General features: G+C 40.8%; 1 protein-coding gene and 1 pseudogene across 2 annotated transcripts in view; one reads left to right on the plus strand and one right to left on the minus strand.

Moving 5' to 3' along the window:
* CDH13 (cadherin 13) overlaps positions 1 to 18,604 on the plus strand; it is a 962,058-nt gene that overhangs the window by 734,079 nt on the left and 209,375 nt on the right. Inside the window, exons 7-8 of one of the 2 annotated variants that reach the window (XM_025042649.1) lie at positions 4,396 to 4,574; positions 9,813 to 9,938. In XM_025042649.1, the coding sequence (XP_024898417.1) occupies positions 4,396 to 4,574; positions 9,813 to 9,923 (290 nt within the window). In that variant the 3' untranslated portion in view covers positions 9,924 to 9,938. Of the gene's footprint in view, positions 1 to 4,395; positions 4,575 to 9,812; positions 9,939 to 18,604 lie in introns of those variants that run through there. The other variant, XM_015600622.2, reaches the window with a different exon arrangement.
* Positions 12,610 to 12,728, minus strand: LOC112475005 (annotated as a pseudogene).

The raw sequence follows: 18,604 nt of genomic DNA on the forward strand, positions 1-18,604 counted from the left end.
ACCAGCTTTCAAGGTCATGACACTAGGCAGCACTTTAATCAGAGAAATACAGCCAAGAGGAAGGGGCTATCTAAGACAAAACAATCATAATTGTTTATCAGCCTGTCGCGTTGGCAGCCATGTCCTTCGACAAAGGAAAATAATGGCCCGATTTGAGACTTTCAGCTAGCCACTTGGAATTCTTTTATTTTGCTTTGGAGGGGCCACTTCTAGTTCATATGGCTCTGGGAGTGACAGGGTGATTATCATTTATTTTGATGCTCAGGAGAATATTGTGACAAGGGAGAAGACAGAAATGTGCTGTGTGTGGAGAATCCATACCCATGTCTATCATGTAATTATCATTTCTCTGCCATCAAAAAGCACACATTGGCATGAAATAAGCACAGACAGGAAGCTTCTGGGCTGATGGAAATCAATGAGCCCTTTTCCTTAGAGCCTAGGAGTGGGCTCAGGTAAGGGGGAGGGTACCGATGCCTCCCATAGGCAGTGGGAACAGCTGTCATGCTTATTGTTACGTGCTTAATATCTGCCCGAGACTTGCAATTAGTGATGACTGCTGAAACCAGTTCCAACAAGGGACTCCAAGGGGCAAAAAAGAGCTCAGAGGAGGTAGTGAAGCATGCCTGGTTGTGAAAAATGCCCCGACAGCACTGTAGACAAGTTATCCATGACTTCTGATCAGTGTGGAAGAGGCAAAGCTACAGTGAATTATAAGAATGCAATTTTACTCAAACAACAAGGCATCCTACTACGTATCAGATACTGAGTTTACGAATATGAACAAAACACAGCATGTGCCCTCCAAGAGCTCAAATTTAGGACTATGCAGCCCCTCACATAAAGATTTTCTTTAAATAAAGAGATTCATCAACAGAGAAATTTGGGGAATTCTGCAGATTTGACCCTCTCTTGGAGATTTTCAATATGCATTTGCTCATAGGGGCACTTAACCATTTTCCAAGAGAAAACTGGCTTAAAACTATGGTTACCACATATTTTCCACATTTGTTTCTCTGCTGAGCCCATGGAACCAGAGTTCCTTGGCTACAACTTAGGAAATGCTGGCTTAGGAAGTAGGTTTATCCAGCCATTGTAGAACTTAAAAGTACGAAAAATATGACCCAGCTGCCAAGGGAGGAGCTGGCAAGAGCAAGATATTAAACCCACCAAATGGACTGGTACTCAGAATAGAGCCTTGATCCACTAGAGTATCATGTGGAAAAGCAGTGCAAACTACAGAGTGTGTGTGAGTGTGTGTGTGTTGGTATAGAGTTGTGATCTCCATAATAGAAACCCAAATCTAGAAACTAAGAGCAATGGGCAAGGTAGAAGGGAGAGGGCGAGGCAGGGCCACCTTGCATGCCAGGTTTTGTGGACAATTTAATTCTGAGCTCCTTTGTCTGAGGCCATTGCCTGCACTGCAGATTTGATCATAAAAGGCATCCTCCTCAGAGCACTAATGCATCAGGCACTATATTGAGTTCTTTAATATATTATCCCATTAAATCTTTACAGGAACCGAGAGAAAAGTGTTAGTAGTGTCTTCATGTTGTAAAGGGGAGATTGAGGCTTGGGGAGGTTTGAATAACTAGCCCACGTTCTCATAGTAAAGACCTAAACCTGGATATGTTACCTTACAATCTTTTTCTTCATTGCTGCAAACCTATCTCCTGACATAGGCGGTCTCCGTAGAGGTCAGTCTCGGAAGTAAATCCGGGTATGTATTCACGCCTGGGTTAAGAAAAAGGCAGGACCGAAGACCAAGTTTACTTGCTCTCTAGCTATTCGTTAAAATAAAAAAAAATATTTCTGTGTAACCTTGGAAATATTACATAACCTTTTATTATGTCATGTTAGCGAATCTGTAAAAAATAACGACTAAAAAAGACATTATCAATGAATTCCTGATGAAAACTGGAAAACTCATAAATCTGAGAGGTTTTGACCATGACAGTCAAAAGTCACGATGACTTCATTTTTATACTTTCTTTTGCTCGTTCATCTTTGACTGCAATTAAAGGCAGATTAAATAGGACACAGATTCCATCAATCAAGCATTCATTAGACACTAACAAAGTGCAAGACACTGGGTCATGCTTACTTAACCAGAGACTATTTGGTGAGGACTTGGTGGGGCTGAGGCCTCTTTCCATGCCTTTGGCCCCACATACCTCACTTTGCCCGTCACTGGGTGAGATTGCAGGCCTGAAAGCTACTTCTCATTTCTGATAGAGATCCCCAAGTATGCCTGTTTTCCTAAACCAGGAAGGCAAGTAAGTGTCACTGTTCACACTAAACTGATGTACTGAGACTGGCCATCTGGACCAGTGGGTTGAGAAAGAACCCTGATTCCATAACTTAATGGGAAACAGAGTGCCAAATGGTTTGCTGATATCTTCCAAAGGCAAGGGGCTTGCACATGCCAAGAATTTTCTATTCTTGCACTGGACCCAAAGGTTTGCCTTGCAACATTCTTACAAAGAAACAAGGAAGGGCAAAGAAGCGAGGTAGAATAGAGTCACATCTTGATACATTAGCCTTGATGGCAACACTGGTGAAATTAACTGAGACTACTTAACAAACTGATCCGGCTTTAGTTTGGTCAGACTCCCCCTTGTTTGCCTGATCAGTCAGACATAATGGCTAACAATCTGATTCCTACTATGAGAAAAAGTAAATTGGCTCTGACGGTTTGAGAAGCACTGTTATGTAAGTAAAAGACATACCGGGGTGGTGGCTGAACTGGGTGAATTCTGTTTCCTTTAAGCATCAATATTTTATATATACATGTAAATATTCCTGCTAGGAACTGTAGGTCTACTGCTTTCATCTCTTACCAGTTAGGTCACACTTTGTGGATCCAAAAGGCTTCAGAACCAGAAGGTGGGATTCTATATTCATAGGAGACTAAACTGCCATGAAAAATTATGGTCGGGCAGGTCACCCTGAGCTAAATATGATAGCTCACAATTGCTGAGACCAGCAGGCAAACGTGCCTGATTCTGCTCTAGACCACGCTTCTATCAGTGCTTATGATTATGATCCTTTTAAATTAAATTTTAATTGCAAAAGCAATATATTCTCCTTGTAAAAATGACCAAACCATTACAAACTGAGCCAAAATCTTCCTTTGTCACCATCCTTAATCCAAGTCCCCTCTCCTTTCCCAAATTTAGCCACCATAACCCATGCAAAGTTCACCTTTATAGAGCTGCTTCTATGCACTTACACGTATAAACTGTACCTGCAAAACAGATGCATAAAGTATTGTAGAACTTTCTCTGTGCCGGCAGGTTCACAAAATGATACCGTACTGTGAATAACATCCTTCAACCTGATATTTTTCACTTAATGCTCTCTCTCGGCGAGCACTCCATGTTAGAGCACATTAGATCTACAAACTTTTTTAAACTGCTACAAAATGTTTCTTAGTGCGGGGATACCATCAGCAATTCCTCTGTTGTTGGACAGTTATTCTGTTTCTCAATATTTCACTGTGGTGGATAATCCTGCCACGAACACACTTGGCAAAAACCCTCCTGTGAGTGTTTCTCGAGGGTAGATGCCAAGGGGATGAATGCATTTTTTTTTTTCTACTAGTCGCTGCTCAATTTTCCCTGAAAATTGACCAATTCCCATTCATGTCAGCTATGTGCGAGCAAGACCCTGTATCTGACACTCTTATCAACCCTTGACATACCTAATAGTCCTCATGTCACCCTCATCTTCATATTGTCTTTGTAATTAAAGTGCCTAAGACAGTGTGGCTGCCACAATAGGGAACGCTCAATCAATGTTTGTTCATGTTCCTTCAATTGGCATATCTTTTCCCATTACTTCCCCCTAGGCACCAGAGAGCTTTTCCGAACCCAGGTTAAATGAGGCTGTTCTCTTCTGTATTCATAAAGCCCTCTCTCAATGTACTTGATATTCTTTAGTATTTTTACCTTTCTACATGCTCTCTCTGCTACTAATCACTGACCTGCTGGACACTGGGGAATGTGCCTTTTTGCACCTGGCCCAGGGCCCCACGTGTAGTAGGCTTTCAATAAGGGCTTTTAAAATGAAGGCCATTGTCATGGGGCCACATCTACAATGGAATGAAAGCCCGTGAAAATGAACAGCATATCAGCAGAAGGAAAAATTAGGCTGTCAATCTCCTGAACAGCAAAGATATCTTTTCTTTATTTCAGGTCTTTTAACATGATGGAGCAGGGAGGGAGTGGAGAAGACAAGCTAAACCATCACAGAGCTAAAGAAACACTTTCCATTTTTAATTTGGAAAGTGATTGGCACATCACTTCATTGCCATTGCCTGGATGGGGGACAGGGGCTCTGCCTGTCGATGTCCCCCAAATGACCATCTCCCGTCCTTCTGTCCTGCCCCCTTAGGGACCACGGTGATGCGGATGACAGCCTTTGATGCAGATGACCCAGCCACAGATAATGCCCTCCTGCGGTATAATATCCGTCAGCAGACACCTGACAAGCCATCTCCCAACATGTTCTACATCGATCCTGAGAAAGGAGACATTGTCACCGTCGTGTCACCTGCACTGCTGGACCGGGAGGTGAGCTGAAAGGCACCCATTTTCTTCATGAAATTCAAATGTAGCTCTCACATGAGGGAAGATGTGGAGCTTTATATAGTAAAGGCGGAAATTAGATATTTACGCATGGTTGGGTGGGAAGAATCTATAAAAGGAAATGGGATATTATGTGAACCAAAAAAAAAAAAAAACCCCACACTATAAAAAGCAATACCATCTAGAATTATCTGAATTAATTCAAGCTGCTCTGTTTCCTCACCGACCACTTCTTCTTGAGGCCCTAGTAACTGTGAACTCCTCTCCTTATCTTTCTGCCAAGAGGGAGAGGGAGGGATGAAGGAAGGAAGGAAGGACGGGGAGGGAGGTGGCTTTGTCTAAGATCAACGACGCTTTCCTCATCAGAGCCAGGTGCCTTCAACTCACCTCTGTTCTTTCCCAAACTCTCTGCCGCATGCCCCTCTGTTTTCCCCGAGAACCTCTCTCTTCCTTCAGTCTCTGCGTTTTTTACCATTAGGCTGTCTCTAAGAAACATTATCCATCTTCTAGGTCAGGTGTCACAAACAGGTGACACATGGACCTCAGTCGGTCCATACTCTTGCTCTTTGGTTTGACCCAGGGTGTTTTAAAATTTTCACATTAGTTTCCATGTCAAAATATTTGGATTTTGTATTTCTTTTTTTAAAAATTCCTACTTCCAACCTTTCTGAAAATCAGAAATTCTGGAAATGTTGGGCCCATTTCCACATGTGGACAATTATTGGTAATATTAGATATGACATCAGAGGGAGTGAGTGGCAAACTGTCCCATTTACGTCCCTACATGTGCCTCTTGGCTCTGCCCTTTCCCCTGAGTTCCAGGTCTGCCCTGTAACCCACCGCAGGCTCCCTTCAGGAGAGCCTCCTGACCCTTCAAACACAGCATACCATACCAACTTGGGGAGTCCCATCCACCCCCCACCCTGCCCACCCCAAATCTGTTCCATTTTGGAATTCCTTGCTCCCTATGTGGCCGCACTTCATATGTATGACCCCCTGCAGTCACCTTCAATCTTCTACAAGAACCATCTGCCATGGGGTCACTGCTGTGCATTTTCCCCTCAGTGTTTCTGATTAAACAAATCCTGGGTCAGAAATGCCTTCTCTCCTGCTTTCCATGCTGTAGCCTCTCCCATGATTCTGGGTTAGATCCACTTCCTCTAAGAAGCCATCCTCCTCCACCTGAGTCTTCTACAGTCTTGTTCTTCCTCTGATCTCCACCTGCACTTACCTGTAGCCATCACATGGCATTTGCCACATGCTCTTTTAAGTTGCCATTTGTCTCATTAAAGAATATCCCCTTTTTGTCTAGACCTGTGTGTGGTCCCATGTAATAACCACTAGTCACATGTATTTATTTAAATTTTAATTTACAGTAGTTGAAATTAAAATGTAAAAATCGGGTTCTCAAACGATCCACATTTCAAGTGCTCGGTAGCCTCATGTGGCTAGTGGCTACTGTATTGGCCAGAACGGATGTAAAATATTACCATCATCATAGACTGCTCTGTAGAGCAATGCTGGCCTCCACTGTAAATTACTTGAGAACAGAGACTCTGATCATATGTATGTATGTCTCCCCACTGCCTAGCACAGTTTGAGACATCTTAAAATATCCCTATTAAATGGTTTTTTGCATATAGGCAAGAATGACTTGGAAACGACACTAAGATTTTACATTTGAGGGGCAGGAAACAGTAACTAGAAATGGGAAATTATTGGAAATGAGGGCGAGAATGAAATTTGCACTGAAACTCTGATTTTCATTTGGAAAATGTAATTCTTTCTAATTAAAAACAGGAAAGCAAGAAAAAAAGAACATATTGATTCCATTTCCTTCATTTTGTCTCTCATTCTCTATTATATGGCTGCCTGACTGCCATATTATCTTCTTTGGAGGCAAGTAATGACTTTCTAACTCTCTTTATTCCCCACCCAGTATGCACACGTGCATACATATGCGCGTGCGTGCACACACACATACACACACACATACACACAGACACACACACACACACACACACACACACACACACACACTTTGCCAGAACCCACAATCCTCCCATTGGTACTTGAAAATTCTCACAAGGGAAAGATAAAATGCAGTGATTTCTCCATCTCAGCTACTCTCTTTACTGATAGAAAATGTTTTGTAAGTCTCTATTTATAAATCAATGTGATAATGTAGTGGATTATTCAATTTTTTAAGGTTTATTTTGGCAACAGATGTGTTTCAAGCTCATTATCTCTTCATTTGGGTTTTGGTTAAGTTGCAATAAGTATATAATTATGGGAGTTGAATTAAGCATTTCTAGCCCCATACATAACAGCTCAAAAAAAAAGACAAACACAATTTAACCGGAATTGAAAAATCAATGAAAATGAATGATGAATGTCACTTTTCCGTGAGGGTTTCCAGAGTTCATTGCCGTCCCAGGCAACATCAGTACTGTCTGGTCTGAAGGAGGAAACGTCCCTGGATTTAGGGGAGCCTGCCTGTTGGGGCTGCTGTGAGCTTCTCGTCTTGGTCTTGCGGGCGGGTTTGCTGAAAGGATGAACCGTGAAGCCGAGCTTCTCACCCTTAAAGGGACAGAGCTTGCACGTCAGTCGGAACTCCAGTCAGGGTCTCCATAGGCTGCCGTGTGCTCATCCTGCTGCGCCTTTTCTCTGGTCCATGTACATCTGACAGGTTCCCTCAGCAGGACTGTGGAATTATTTCTCATTATTTCTGGAGAGCTTCTGAGTAAGCATCCTGTCTTAGTTGTGGTTTTAAACGTCTACTTCTGGACCACCTGGGCAGACTATTTCACACAGATTTTTGCACCCCTCCTTTCCGGAGAATATTTCACTGGGGGAGCCCTACAAACTTTGCATGATTCCAAGCGATATTAAGTTGTAGTCACCCCGTCTTCACTCACGGCACCTCAAATAGCGTGTTTGGGTGTTCAGTATTGTGAGTATAAACAAGTAGGTCAGGGACCCACCCCTTGGGAGCTGGGGCCCCTGAGATTGTACAAATGGTTCGTTCCCCTCCGACCTCCACCTTATCAGAAGCGAAGGCTCCAGAAACTCACCAGCTGGTTGACATGCACTCAATCAAAGGATGTAAATTTTTCATTTTGATTTTCCTTCCATTTAGCATCTTTCCTTTCATGAGTAAATTCCCAAGGAGGACCCCACCCCATCAGACATGTTTACCCAGGGGAGAGATGACATAGACGTCAGGGGCAGCAGGCACGTTTTCTCTGAACTTGCCTGTGCAGCTTCCCTGCCTTTCACATATTTACTTTGTAATAAAGCTTGTCAATGAGGACAGTCAAGAATACCAGTATGATCTTTTTAAAACATCTTTTCAGTTACAGTTGACATACAAGATTATATTAGTTTCAGGCATGCAACATAGTATTTAGACTACGAAGTGATCCCCCGATTACTCTAGCACCCACCTGACATCATACGTAGTTATCACAATATTAGAGACTGTATTCCCTGTGCTGTACTGTACGTCCCCTCACTGTTTATAACTGGCAATTTGTTATAAGTTTCTTAATCTCTTCACTTTTTTTCTCTATCCCCTCAATCCCCCTCCCATCTGGCAACTGTCAAAATGTTCTCTGTATCTATGAGTCTGTTTCTGTTTTGTGTTCATTTATTTTGTTATTTAGATTCCACATACAAGTGAAATCGTTTAGCATAGTACCCCCTAGGTCCATCCATGTTGTTGCAAATGGCAAAATTTCATTTCTTTTTATGGCTAATAGTCCATTATATATATATACCACTTTGTATTTATCCAATAGTCTGTCAATGAATATTTAGGTTGCTTCAGTATCTTGGCTATTATAAATAATGCTGCAATGATCATAGGGGCGCATATATCTTTTCACAAGTAGATATTCAGTTAAGCAGTAAAGGTTATATCTGTAATATCTTTTCCAACCTTGAGACGATATTTACTGCCATTTATTGCCCTTGCCTTATCATAAGCTCAGTGTTATAGGGATCAAGTTTCACTTGAAAACGTGGAGCATTTTCCATGACAAACTCTTCCGTATACCTTTTCTGAAACCATACCGGAACATACACCTCCTGAAGAAAGAGGTCTTGGATTTCTGTTCCATCTCTGTATTCCCATTGCCAAACTTAATGACAGGTAAATAATAGGCAATCAGTAAAGATTTTTTGAATGGATGGATGGATGGATGGATGGATGGATGGATGGATGAATGTATGGATAGATGGATGCTTGGATGACCTATATTCCTTCAGTTTGTATATTTATGAATAAATAGCTAACAGATTATCTGGGAACTTACTGTAAGACCCACCTCCTGGCTATATAAACAGAAAATGATTTTATTTTAGTTGAGAGCTTAGGCTTGCCCTTGCGTAATCTAATTTATTCACCTTACACCTACCTTGTGTCAGGAACAGCACTAGGCTCTAAAAAATACCCTAGAATAGGATGAGCGTGAAGATCTGTCTCTCTTCTTTAAATGTTTGGAGAGCTATATATCCTACTAAACAAAATTGGATTCATTTGGGGCACTCTTTTATTCTTTTCTATAACCATTCTCAGCCCCTCATTCTGACAGCTCTGTCTATGTTTTTGAACTATGTCTGGCTGCACTACAAAATACAATCAGATAAAAGTCCCTAACATTTGATAAATGGTTTATTTTGTTGATCATCTTGGCCACTGGACTGAAATTCATCAGCTGAAATCTGCCAACTTTTTGAGAACAGCCACAATTTGCAACTACTCAGAGTAACTAATATTCAGTTTTGGGGGTTCGTTTTTCTTTTTTTCCCTTCCTTCCCTTCCCTTCTTTCTCTTTCTCTCTCTCCTCTCTTTCTTTTTTCTTTCTGCGAATGGAACAGTTTCTAAAAGAGGTCCTTAAAATATGATCTTAACACTTGCACTGTGAGAGTATCATTAGTCTTTTTAAAGAGTTTGAGCCCAACACTTTTCTATCTTTGTTTGAATTCATCTTTATTATGTATTATCTTCCAGATAATCTAAGGAAAGTGATAGCCTACCCATAAAAATGTACATACAATAAAAGATATTAGAACCGCGAATGTAATTTATTTTCTATTTTCAGCTGGTAAAGGATTTTCTGAAACTTTATAAGGCCCCCAATTTCTAGGCCACACTTGAAAATGGAGAGAATTTCTTACCTTCTTTCCATGGTAAGTGTCACATAAGGACTTTCTTTTCAGACCTATGTGCATGGATTAACCACGAGAGATTCAGCAGTCCTTGAATCTGTCAAAGAAGAAAAACGAAGAATGTTAGAGGGAACATCCCGTGCAAAATTGTCAATGAAATAGGGTATGTAGCTGTAAGCCGACAGAGAACTATGTGTTTAGCCAAGATGATCCAAGTTAAAATATTATCACGTAGGCTGCATTTCCAGAAATGTACCGAAGAAATCTATGAAAGTGACATCAAGTCAAGCTGCCTGAAAATAAGAAAGCAGTAATAAGGGATAGCATTTTTCCCATGCCTCGAATGAAAGCTAGAAGAAGTCTTCATACTCTCAGGAAAATAAATGTTTTCAGGCTGCTCTTATCTAATGCTAATACTTTTCTCATTATCGTCATGTTTAAAACATTGGCGGTAATTACACACAATTCAATCATGCTGTCGAGAATATCCTAGTTCTTTGTTTTAGTGGGTGGGACCAGAATTATTTAGATAGTAGCATCCTCACCATTTCTGTGAGCTATTTACTCATAAATATTTTTGTTGGGATAATTTCCTCCATTTTTTATATTACTTGCTGCTGAGAAAATGGGAGGGGGGAGTAGATGTAAATAAATTCTTATTATTTTTAAAACAACACATTATCCTCGCAAGTGAAACACAGATGGTGAACCACCCTATGCAAATTGTACTGCTCTGTTGTGTCAGCAAATAAAATGGAATAGGACACTCCTAAGGCAGGATGCTAAGCCCTGGGATCTAAAATTCATTTGCAAGCATGCCAGCCTCCCGTTGCTGGCAATGGGAAGAGCAGGGCCTTGCCTTGTGGCCTTCTTCTCTTCTCCAAACTGGGTAAATTCTAGTAGGAGATTTTGATGAGTCTCAGAGCTCTACTAGAGACTCTAACCACCTCCCCCACACCTCCAAGGTTAGCTCATCAACTCGTGAAAGCTAGGGCTGTGTCTGGTTGCCTAGGATGACCTCAGCTTAGCTGAAACCTGATCTGAGAGTCATGAGCCAAGGGTATGGTTGCTGGCTCTAGATTCTATGCATTCAGAGCTACCTCCACCTCTTATCAGCTGTGAGAACTTGGGCAGATCACTTACCGTCTCTAAGCCTCAGTTTCTTCATCTACCACAGTGAGGATCATCATAGTCCCTATCTCACAGGCTGATTGGGAAGATTAAATAAGATTTGTCAATCACAAACATCCTGTAAATATTAGTTGATATTAGTTATTTTCATGATGGACAATGAGATTGAAGAAACAACGTGAAGTTGGAGACACAAATATTGGTGTTTAAACAAAGTCTTGAGAGATGAATGGAAACCTACAATGAAGAAGTTAAAGGAAAAGTATCATTAGGAGAGGAACGTCATGAGCAAAGGCATGACATGTTCACATGTTACTAGAAGAGAGACTGGGGAATTGAGGGTGTCACATAGAAAGATACCAGAAAACGGGTGGGGAGTCGTTACAAGATTGCCAAGGGCTTCAGATGTCATCCTAAGGATGATGGATATATCCTACCGTAAATGCAATACCACCAACCATATTTTAACATTAAACACAGCTCTGCTAAACACAGTGTTCTCAGAACTGTGACTTGGAGAAAAAGCTGGTGAGTTAAAGGAGAGAAGATCAGTAGTGAAGCAGAGGCATTTAGGAGGCAGACGAAAACGGTTGGTGAATGATGAGTTGTCGAGTCAGAGATGTCTAGCCTTATCAACGGAAGGCATGGGGAGTTACCACTTGAATCTAAATTCTACAAGTTGTTAACTAGATTAATAGACAACAGCCTAGTGTGTATCTTCTGTTCTTATGCATCTTAAAGTATTAGATAATCAGTGGTTACTTGGCACCTGTTGAATCAAGAGATACAACTTTGTCATTAGGAGAGATTCATCTCTTTGGATTTGACAGATGTTTAGTTCGCTAGCCTTCTCTTTTTCTTTTCTCTTTTTATTTCTATTATTGTAAAAAAAAAAAAACCAAAACAAAACAAAACAAAAAAACATGGTGATGATTTATTTTTTATTTTTTACGTTTTTCTGTCACTTAAAATTTTTCCATTTTATTTTATGTGAAATACCCTAAAAAGTTTTAAGTATTTTTATTTTTTTGTGAAAAGTTCTTTTGGAGAGCAGTTTATTTCCCTCTATCAGCCAATAACTATAATCAGCTTGTTAAGGCATGTTTTACTTCATTGACAGATTTTCCAGTTACTATACTATAAATAACATTGTTCTAAATACCATCCCTGTTAATAGTCCTGGTCAGAGAGATACCTTCCAATTTAGAACAAATGTCTAGTTTAGTGTGGCTCTGAACTGGTAGAACAAAATGGAGAAATGCCTTGCTCCTACCATATTGAGAACAACCATCATTTAAGGAAAGAAAATTTGGTTGAGAGTCTTTGGAAAGTAGGTATTTCCAATTTACCTTAATACATTTGGCTTCTAGCCAGGATCTGGGTTATTGCAAAAGCTATGAGTTGTGTCCCTTGTAAAGCATTTTAAGGGAAGATGACCAGAAACTAGAACAGTTAGATTAAGGCAAGCTAATAGACAATCATATAATTTGAAGTCCTTTCACTGTTGAATGTGACATTACAGTATCACATAAAATTGATCAAGCCTTTAGAGTGCCAAGTAATATTACCAATAAACTCGTATCCTATACAAAAGCATAGCAAATGAGAAACCCCTTAAAATAAAACTGAAAAAAATGTGGATCCCAGGCTTTCTGAGTCATCGTCATGTCTTGATGATGTCTTATTTTATTTTTATTTATTTATTTTTTATTTTTTACGCCTAGAGCACTTGGTCTTCCTAGGTGGTTTTGCATCCAAGTACTAACCAGGCCCGGCCCTGCTTAGCTTCTGAGATCAGACAGGATCAGGTGTGTTCCGGGTGGCATGGCCATAGCAAATGGCTTTTTTAAATGCCCCTAATATTCTTTGACTCAGCAATTCCATGCTATCAAATACGTATGCAAGTATTCACCAGCGGGGGTTTTTGTTGGATCTTTATGTAAAGAACCAAACTAAGTGTCCAACCATTGTAGATCTGTTTGATAAATTATGCTATATTCCTACATTGTGATTCCATAGAATCATGTAAAATCATGTGGTAAAAATATATAATGAGATGAAAAGATATTAAAAAGCATCTTTAAAAATATCTCATAAGCTATGATTTTTGTTTATATATGTACATCAGCTTATTCTGTTCAGGCTGCTATAACAAAATGCCATTGATTGGGCTGGCTTAAACAACAGAAATTTATTTCTCAGAGTTCTGGAGTCTGGAAGCCCAAGATCAAGGTGCTGGCCAACTCAGTTCTAGGTGAGAAGATGGCCACCTTCTCACTGTGTCTAGCAATGGCAAAGAAAGGAAGCTCTGGTTTCTCTTCCTTTTCTTATAAGGACACTAATCCTACCATGAGAGTCCCACCCTCATGGCCTCATCTAAATCTAATTACCTCCCAAAGGCCACTTCTCAGTACCATCCCATTGGGGGTTAACGGCTTCAACATATGCATTTCAGAGATACAAAATTATTCAGTACATACCATATGGTCCAAAATGTGAAAGAATTTATGTGAATATGTTAAGAGGGATCATTTTAGGACATTTTCTTATAGTGCAGTGTCTACAATGACAATCTTCACATGCAGTCCACTTGAGTTTGAACTTCAGTTCTGCCTCTTACCAGCTCTGTGCTACTGGGAACGTTAGTAGCTTGAACAACTGGTAGCCGTAGTTATGATTTTCATGTTATTAAATATTCTCTCACATCACTATTAATGCTCCAGAGGGCTCCACTGCATGGCAGTAGCATAATATAGAGAACAATATTATGGTTGGAGCTGTGCCTCAGTTTCTTCATCTGTAAAATGGGAGGCTAAACAGTGCCTTTCTCAAAGGGCTATTGTGAGGATTAAATGAATTGATATAAGCACCTATTTAGAGGAGTAATGGGTATGAGGTAGCTATTGCTGTTTTTTGTATTTTCTAGTTTGGATGCAGTGACCATGTATTGCTCAGGTAATAAAAATACAATTCTGTTCATCATTTTAAAAAGCAGTTCTATGTGGGTCCTCAGAGCAAAGGATTTCAGGTTAGGACACCACACCATGATGGCTGAAGGGGCAGCAGGACTGTCACTTTTTAATTCAGAAACCGGTTTCTACGTGAGCCAGTTTATTTGTTGACAAAGCAGTGGGAGTTGTCTCAGGCATCATGGTCAGTATTGCTAAGAACACAGGCAGTGCATTTCAAATGTCAGGAATAAATGTTTTTAAGGGTGTAGTAAGGTAGATCTTGTCAAAACTTCCTCACCTGAAACGATAAACATTCTCATTTCTTTAAGCGACATGGCCACAACAGTGGCTTTCCACTTTCAGTGGCTCACAGTGAATGCGCACTGACCAGCTGTTTACTTTTCATTTCACCAATGCTAACAGGCGGCTTAATAGACACATTGTGCTGTGTATTCTTGTGTTTTTAAGATAGTCATGGGAAATGAATTTTTTTTTTTACCTTCCTAAGAACAGCTGTAGAAATGACTGTTAAAATTCCATGATTGACATCTCTATTTATGGACCTCAAAAGTAGGAACCCAAATTAAATTCCTTTAGATATTTTCTCTCCTGTGTCTTATGAACTGTTTTGCAGACTTCTTTTTCTCTGTGGAAGAACTCTTTGGGTCCTAATTCTAGTTTTGTGTCTCCTGGGGCTTGATTTCTGGGATGGGGAAGAATTGAGAGATTTCTCCATTTTTCCTTCTTCTTGGTGTTAGATTATCTCATATATGTGAGGGAGCGTACGCCATACCCACGTTGGACAGCTACAGTGTGGACCATTACAGCATTCATTTTCTTCAGCCATGTGTAAATTAGGGCCCTTACACTCACAAGATTACCACACCTATTTTGCCTTAGGGACACAAATTCTCAAAGGCTGACATAACCTTCCTGCTTCACATACTGGAGAGCCAGAGAACTGGACTTGACCTCAAAGATTCTGCTTTGTGTACTCTCATAGGCTGCTGAAAAAAAAAGCATGGGCCATAGTCAAGGGGAAATCTTGACATCTAAACTATAGGGACAGCCTTAAAGTTTATTAAACTCATATCAGAGATTTCTTTGTTCTTTGCTCGGAGCCTCTTCACACATTTAGGAAGCTTGACTCAGTTTCCCTCAGCTCTTCCCTTAGAAAGGCTATGTAGTATATTGGCTCAGAGCATGGGCCTGAGAATTCTAAAGCCTTGAAGAGGAGTCCGGGCTCTGCATCCTGTTAGCTGTGTGACTTTGGGCAAGTCACTTCACCTCTCTGAGCTTTAGTTTCTTCACCTATAAAATGGAGCTCAAAATATGACCTATGGGGATGACAGAATAAGGGCCCCCAATATTTCCTAATCCTAATCCCCAGAGCCTGTAACTATGTTACTTTACAGGTAAATATGTAGGTATAGATATAGATGATATAGATAGATATAGATATAGAGATAGAGATAGAGATAGAGATAGATATAGAACTTTATGATATAAATATAGATATATAGAGATATAGATATCATTGCAGATGTGATTAAGTCAAGGATTTTAAGATGCAGAGATTATTCTGGATTTTCCCTTTGGGCCTTATACAATCACAAGGGTCCTTATAAGGGGGAGGCAGGAAGGTCAGAGTCTAAGAGACAGTTTTAAAGATGCTACATTGCTGGCTTTGGAGATGGAAGGGGCCACAGTCTAAGAGATGCAGACAGCTTCTACCAACTGTAAAGGACAAGGAAACAAATTCATCCCTAGAACCTTCCGAAGGGATGCAGCCCTGCCTGCAACACCTCGATGTTACCCAGTGAGACCCTGTGGACTTCTGACTTCAGACCTATAAGATAATAAATCCACGTTGTTTTCAAGTCACTAAGTTGTGTGATTTGTTACAGCAGCCGTAGGAAACTGACATAACCTGCTTTGCATGGTTTGGAGGATCGAAGGTGAATGATGCCTGACGTGCATCAGCTTTGGCACATGGAAAGCTCTCAATCAATAGTAGTCATTACCAGTAATAAAGATAAGACTTGAGGATGACACAGATGTGTTCCAACCAGAGGTGGAGTCCACCTGACCAGGTCTTCGTATGGCATGTCTTTTAATACCCCAGGCCCTCTCTGGAAGGTTGAATAACTGCCATCCAACTCAGCCAATCCACTTGAGTCTGGGGAAGGAAACACCAGTGTTGCCTTCAAGAGGTGGCTTCCGTTAGCTTTCATTAAGGACAGAGTGGAGCTTGTTGGTTCTGCTTTAGTTCCCTAAACTCAGCCTTACAGAGTCTACACAGGAGTATTGTTTTTTACATCCTGTGGAGATCTGTTCATTGTAAGTGCTTGATATACATTAATGAGAGTGGTCACATCCTCATTAGTTAAGCAAATGGTATAACGTGAGGCCTTGATTCATTCAAGTAAATGCTGTTGTGTTGAGGGGCTAGGAGTTCATGAATAGTGCTCTTCCATCCCTTTCCAAATTAGAATCCCCTAAGTAATAAGACCTGGGGCAACTGGAAATCAAACCGTAGGCTTGGTTACCAATGAAGCTGATTGATGAGAGGAGCCATGAGTCTGTGGCCAAATAAACTCACTAATACTTTATGCTTGAATTAGAGACTTGGCCCCACCCAGTTATGAGTGGAATGGAACTAGCACAGGCCACATCTACCTGGGAGGAGCCCACCCCAGGAGTCCTCTGCCGGAGGGGCAGGGGGACAAGGAAGCAAGGAGATAGGGAGAGAGCGAGCTGGAGAGATGTCACACTTTCAATCCAATGCCTCCATCCCTTTCCCCAGGATGGAGCGGGGGCAAGAGAAAGCAGCAGGGTAGCCCCTAGCCACTTTTCTAGCTAGGAAAATAGAAAAAGGTGCCCGTTTATCTGAGTGGGTGCAGGGTACTGGGGAAGAGCCCAGAGTGTATACAAGCTCAAACTGCTTTACAAAGAAACCTGAGGATGGAAAAATGGAGCTTCCATCCTATTAGTTCTTTTCTTCTAAGGATTCGCTGTGCATGAAGACTTTTGGAAGGGCTTCAATACACAGCAAATTTCTTGTTAGAGAGAAAAGGGTTAAACCATTAGAAAGCACTCAAGCTGCCCAATTTCCCTACCGTCTGAAAGGCAAAGGAGGCGAGTCAGGGCTTTGCTAAGAACTTCCTTTATTGTGGGGGTGGAAAATGAGCCAGATGGTTTTGACCTAAACTTGACATTCTCTGCTCTGGAGCTGCGTCCCTCCGTTCTGAGTAAGGCATGGGCTGTCTGACACGGCTGCTGGGTGGGAGATAACAGCTTCATCCTCTCCACCAGAGCTCTGGCTCTGACAACAGCTGGTGTTAGAGCAGATAACCAGATTACCTGGTCTCCCAGGATGACAAGAGTGGTGGCTCCAAAGACTGTCTTTCTTAAGTAACATTTGTGTATAGTGGTGTTTTTAAAAATAGAGAATATATTCCTACAAGCAAGAAATTAGTGTCCTACCAGGCAAGTCCCATAGTGTCTTGTGAGTGAAATTTTTTTTTTAAAGAAAAATAGCTTCAAATCATCAAATTTCCTGCTTTAAAATCTTTCTCTGAAAAAAAAAAAAAAAATCTGTAACTTTCCCTAGGGCCAGGTTACTAATCTGAGGCCTATGGACAGAATTAGAAAGGGGAGAAAGGGCTCATGAACATGGATGAGAAAAACACTTGGTGTTTATTTTTATTAACCATTAAGTACATTTGTTTTTTCTTTTGGAAGTGTAGGCAAACCAGGGCAGGGCAGTGTTAGCTGTTTTTGTGACTGTTAACAACCAAAGTCACAGATGTTTTCATCTCACATCACAGTGGCTACAGATATATCAAAAATTTACCCCTGCCCTCTACTACTTTGAAATTAGTCTAGTTATTAGATTTAACACTAAATTTTGTTATCGACTGGTTCACAAGGAAGCACGTGTACTACCACATTAGTTTTCTACAGTTCTGATTACCTTATTTTGATATAATTGTCTTTCTTTGTAATCCTATGTAGTTATTTTATGTGTTTAAAGCATATTCTGAGAAGGGGTCCACAGGCTTCATCAGACTACTCAAGGTGTTTATGGCAAAAAAAAAAGTTCAATACCCTGGCTTAGAGGAATTGCATAGAAGCTTCGTCTCCCTTGCTTAATGCTCCCCCTTCCCTCTGGAAGACCCCACATATGTGGGGTTCATTCTCCTGCACTGCATCTCACTAGACAGAGACATTCTTGATGGTCACTCTATGCCGTTGCCTTCCCTCTGTCTCCCTATCACAGCCTGCACAGGACGGAGCTTCAGGGATGCTCCAGTACACGACCTTCCGATGATTCCCATAATTGATAGAAAGGGAAATGAGATAACTCATCAGATTGTGAATTGTCTACTTTGAGTTTGTGTTGCCCCCAAATGAATCCACTGATTTAACCCGACAATCGGTTCTAGACAAGGAATAGCAACTCAGATAGTAGATTAGAATAGTACATTGTTTGGTTCGCAAATCATGTAGGCAAGGGCAGAGGCAGCCACAAGTCTACACACTCACACATGAAAAGTAGTTTTAAATTTATACACCTACTCTGAAGTCTGTCAGTGGTTGCCTGGAGTGCTGGGAAGTATTCTGAGTCACATTTTTCAGTACTCGATTAGTGACATCTTCCCTGGGAGTAAAAGGTAGAAGTGGGGACAGAAATAAGCCGTGGTTCTAGCCTTTGAGATGTTCAGCCAAACTTGCAAGTCTCAAATATAAAAAGAGTTA

Source organism: Pteropus alecto, unplaced genomic scaffold (assembly GCF_000325575.1).
Source record: "Pteropus alecto unplaced genomic scaffold, ASM32557v1 scaffold7, whole genome shotgun sequence".
Lineage (NCBI taxonomy): Eukaryota > Metazoa > Chordata > Mammalia > Chiroptera > Pteropodidae > Pteropus > Pteropus alecto.